The sequence below is a fragment of the Micromys minutus genome (genome assembly GCF_963924665.1).
Source record: "Micromys minutus genome assembly, chromosome: 1".
NCBI lineage: Eukaryota > Metazoa > Chordata > Mammalia > Rodentia > Muridae > Micromys > Micromys minutus.
In genome coordinates, this window is record NC_137969.1 from 118,956,582 (window position 1) to 118,960,566 (window position 3,985).

General features: G+C 52.0%; 1 protein-coding gene across 1 annotated transcript; it reads left to right on the forward strand.

The window, feature by feature from the left end:
• Positions 1 to 519: 519 nt before the first annotated feature.
• LOC308429636 (tubulin beta-2B chain) lies at positions 520 to 3,985 on the forward strand. The gene is made up of 4 exons (XM_080928549.1): positions 520 to 660; positions 1,440 to 1,548; positions 1,823 to 1,933; positions 2,258 to 3,985. Exons 1-4 carry the CDS (start codon positions 604 to 606, stop codon positions 3,316 to 3,318), a joined length of 1,338 nt encoding a protein of 445 aa, XP_080784675.1. The 5' UTR covers positions 520 to 603; the 3' UTR covers positions 3,319 to 3,985.

A 3,985-nucleotide genomic window follows, 5' to 3' on the forward strand; every position in this document is an offset into this window, starting at 1 on the left:
CAGTACTCTCGCCAAGTGCATTGGCTTGGCGAAGCGTGCAAAGAGTTAGAAGAGGAACTGCTGGGGTAACGCAAATTACTCTGAACCTCCTGTGGGCACTCGCAACACCGGACTGCACCTGCTGCACCCACCCATTAGCAGCCCCTTCTCAATCCTCAGCCTATGGTACTCAATCACCACGCCTCGCCACACTACCGCAGTGTTCACGCGACCAGTTCCCAGTTTCCCATACTCAGCTCGCCCTTCTCAAGTCCGAGACAATGCTCAGGCCTCAGCTTCTCCCAAGAACCCCCACCCCTCGCAAGGTCTTCACGTCCGCGCTGATTGGCCACAAGCCCATAGTCCAGCCCCCCCGGACTGTCCCTGGGGCTCAGAGCATTACGTCAACTCGGCCTGGAGAGCGCTTGCGAGAACGGGACTGGGGGCTTTGGCTGTGGGGGCGCGGTCTGTTTGGTTCGCTCCACCCTCCCTACATAAAAGACTGAACCCACCCTGCAGTCGCCCTCAGCCCGTCGGTTCCCGAGTAAGTTCCAGGTGGCCCAGCAGTGGGTGTGGAAGGGGAGGATCATCAGACCTAAGGAAGCAAGAAGCTAAGGAGGCACCATGCGAGAGATCGTGCACATTCAGGCGGGCCAGTGCGGCAACCAGATCGGTGCCAAGGTGGGCGCACTGCTTAAGGGAAGGGGGAGGGACGCTAGCGAAGCTCCGCTCGAGATACTTTGGGCTCCAAATTGCGACGCGGTCCTAGGTAGATACCGAATCTCGCCAACGGGGTCCCGACTTGCTGTTTTGTGCAGTCGGATGGGCGTGGTCTCAGACTTTAAAGCAAAGGGGTCCCATTTTTCCTGGAACTGTTCGGAATTTGGGCTGCCCCATTTCCTTTCCTCCGTAATGGCCACGCGTGTCTTAAGAAGGCGCAGGTGTGTCTGCTAGGCAATGGGCACCGGTCTTAGGGAGGGGCCGCGACACAAGGAGAATTGATTTTACTCCCTTGAACACCAAGCGAGCTGCGGGGGAGGGGAGGAGACTGGTTGCCTGCCGGTGGCTGAACGTGCTTTGAATTTTAACAGCACCCTACAGCTCTCTCACTTCACTCTCCCCGCCGGTCCCCTTTTCTCCTCCTCTATAGTCCCAGCGCATTTGTCTCCAGCCGGCAGTGTTGGCTGTGACTTGTAAACCCCGCCTGGGCTGTTTTGCCCCCCCCCCCCACAGACCCCCTAGCTCCTGCTGGGAGCAGCTGTTCTCATGAGAAACCGCCCAGTTCCAACATTCTGATTCTGTACAATGTAAGCCCTAAAGCTGTGGCCCGGGTCATGCCACTCAAAGCTTCTGCAATGTCCCAGTTGTTAAAACTGGGGGTGGGGGTGGGGCGGGGGCTTCTCATCAAATTGGGGTGGGTGTGGTTGTGCATAGCTAAATACAGCCTTTTTATGTCACAGTTTTGGGAAGTCATCAGTGATGAGCACGGTATTGACCCCACTGGAAGTTACCATGGAGACAGTGATTTGCAACTGGAAAGAATCAATGTATATTACAATGAAGCAACTGGTAATTACTTTAATACCCAATGTTTAATTCTAATTCTGGCACCCCTAAGCTCTGCTCTTATGTGGACCCCAGAAAGGGTGGCCTGGCTATTTTAGGATGTCCATTATTTTTGGGTGGGGTAGCCTCTTCTGTGCCAACCAAACCCATTGAAAGCTTAGTCATAATGGACCTTTCTTTGTTTGAGGGTACCACCAATCAGGAAGGAGATGGGACCAAGCCCTTCTCTATAGAGCACACTGCCTGAAGGGCTAAGCCAGCTCTTGTTCCCCTGCAGGTAATAAATATGTGCCTAGGGCCATCCTGGTGGACCTGGAACCAGGAACAATGGACTCAGTCAGGTCTGGACCATTTGGGCAGATCTTCAGGCCAGACAACTTCGTGTTTGGTGAGTATGTGGCATAGCTGAAGACAGAAGGGCACAAGGTGCCAATTACTACTAGCCCAGGGATGGAGAAGTGTGATAGGTTGGGAACATAAATAGCAACGAGGAATGTGGCAGCTAAGCCTTAGTTCAGGCTATGAGACAAATGAAGCTTCTTCAAAGCCTGATATGTGCTCTGTTAATTCATTTATAATTGTATTGATGACCAAATAGTTTACTGCTTTAATATTTATTGGTGATAATTAGAAATAGCCTTATCTGAGATGTGATTATTTAAGAAGTAATTTTCCCAATCATAGCTGACTTAAACCTCCTTTGCTCTGGCAGGCCAGAGTGGTGCAGGAAACAACTGGGCAAAGGGCCACTACACAGAAGGTGCCGAGCTGGTGGACTCTGTCCTGGATGTGGTGAGGAAGGAGTCAGAGAGCTGTGACTGTCTCCAGGGTTTCCAGCTGACCCACTCACTGGGGGGAGGCACTGGCTCAGGCATGGGGACCCTGCTCATCAGCAAGATCAGAGAAGAGTACCCAGACCGCATCATGAACACCTTCAGCGTCATGCCCTCACCCAAGGTCTCTGACACCGTGGTGGAGCCCTATAATGCCACCCTCTCCGTGCACCAGCTGGTGGAGAACACAGATGAAACTTACTGCATCGACAACGAGGCTCTGTATGACATCTGCTTCCGCACCCTGAAGCTGACCACGCCCACCTATGGCGATCTCAACCACCTGGTGTCAGCCACCATGAGTGGAGTGACCACCTGCCTGCGCTTCCCAGGCCAGCTGAACGCAGACCTGCGCAAGCTGGCTGTGAACATGGTGCCCTTCCCACGACTGCACTTCTTCATGCCAGGCTTCGCACCTCTGACCAGCAGAGGTAGCCAGCAGTACCGAGCCCTGACAGTGCCCGAGCTCACCCAGCAGATGTTCGACTCCAAGAACATGATGGCTGCCTGTGACCCACGCCACGGCCGCTACCTGACCGTGGCCGCCATTTTCCGTGGCCGCATGTCCATGAAGGAGGTGGACGAGCAGATGCTCAACGTGCAGAACAAGAACAGCAGCTACTTCGTGGAGTGGATCCCCAACAACGTGAAGACGGCCGTGTGTGACATCCCTCCCCGTGGCCTCAAGATGTCAGCCACCTTCATCGGCAACAGCACTGCAATCCAGGAGCTGTTCAAGCGCATCTCGGAGCAGTTCACGGCCATGTTCCGGCGCAAGGCTTTCCTGCACTGGTACACGGGAGAGGGCATGGACGAGATGGAGTTCACGGAGGCGGAGAGCAATATGAATGACCTGGTGTCTGAGTACCAGCAGTACCAGGATGCCACGGCTGATGAGCAGGGCGAGTTCGAGGAGGAGGAGGGTGAGGATGAGGCTTGAGTTCCCCAGGACAAGCAGGTTAGGGAAAGCTGAGATGAAAGAGGGGGTGGGGGGTCTTAATCTGTGAAAATACCTTGGCAGTTGAAGGAGGATGGTCTTAGGTTTGTGCTGGGTGTCTGGTGCTCTTCACTGTCGCCTGTCACTTTTTTTTCTCTTTTGTAATATCGATAACATCAATGTAACACTTGAGATCTTTCTGAACTCCTGTTGTAATGGCTAAAATCACATAAACCTTTGTGTCCTAACGGTGTCCTCTTTTCTTTCTCTTCTTTTCTCCTTATTAAGCTCTTTATTATCAACTTAAATCCACCTTTCTGAACACATAATATTTTCTTCCTTTAGAAAAGACAAAGAAAGCCCAGGCATTTCCTCTTTGGGTATACTATTAATATAACAAGTTGAACCAGGCACACTGCAGAGCATTTAAAGGAGTGAAAACTTAGTTTCCTCTTCTGTGTGCTTTGTTTCTGCCTTCCTCCATGAAGGATAGCATTATCAATAATGTTGATTATTGATAGTACTCAGAGTTATTATTTTTATGATGCTGGGACTCAAACCCAGGGCTTTCTTGCACACATTCAGCAAACATTCTATCACTGACCTATCCCTCCAGCTTAACACTGTTCGGGGTGCGGGGCATTCATCATGAACCTATGCAGTGTTTTGT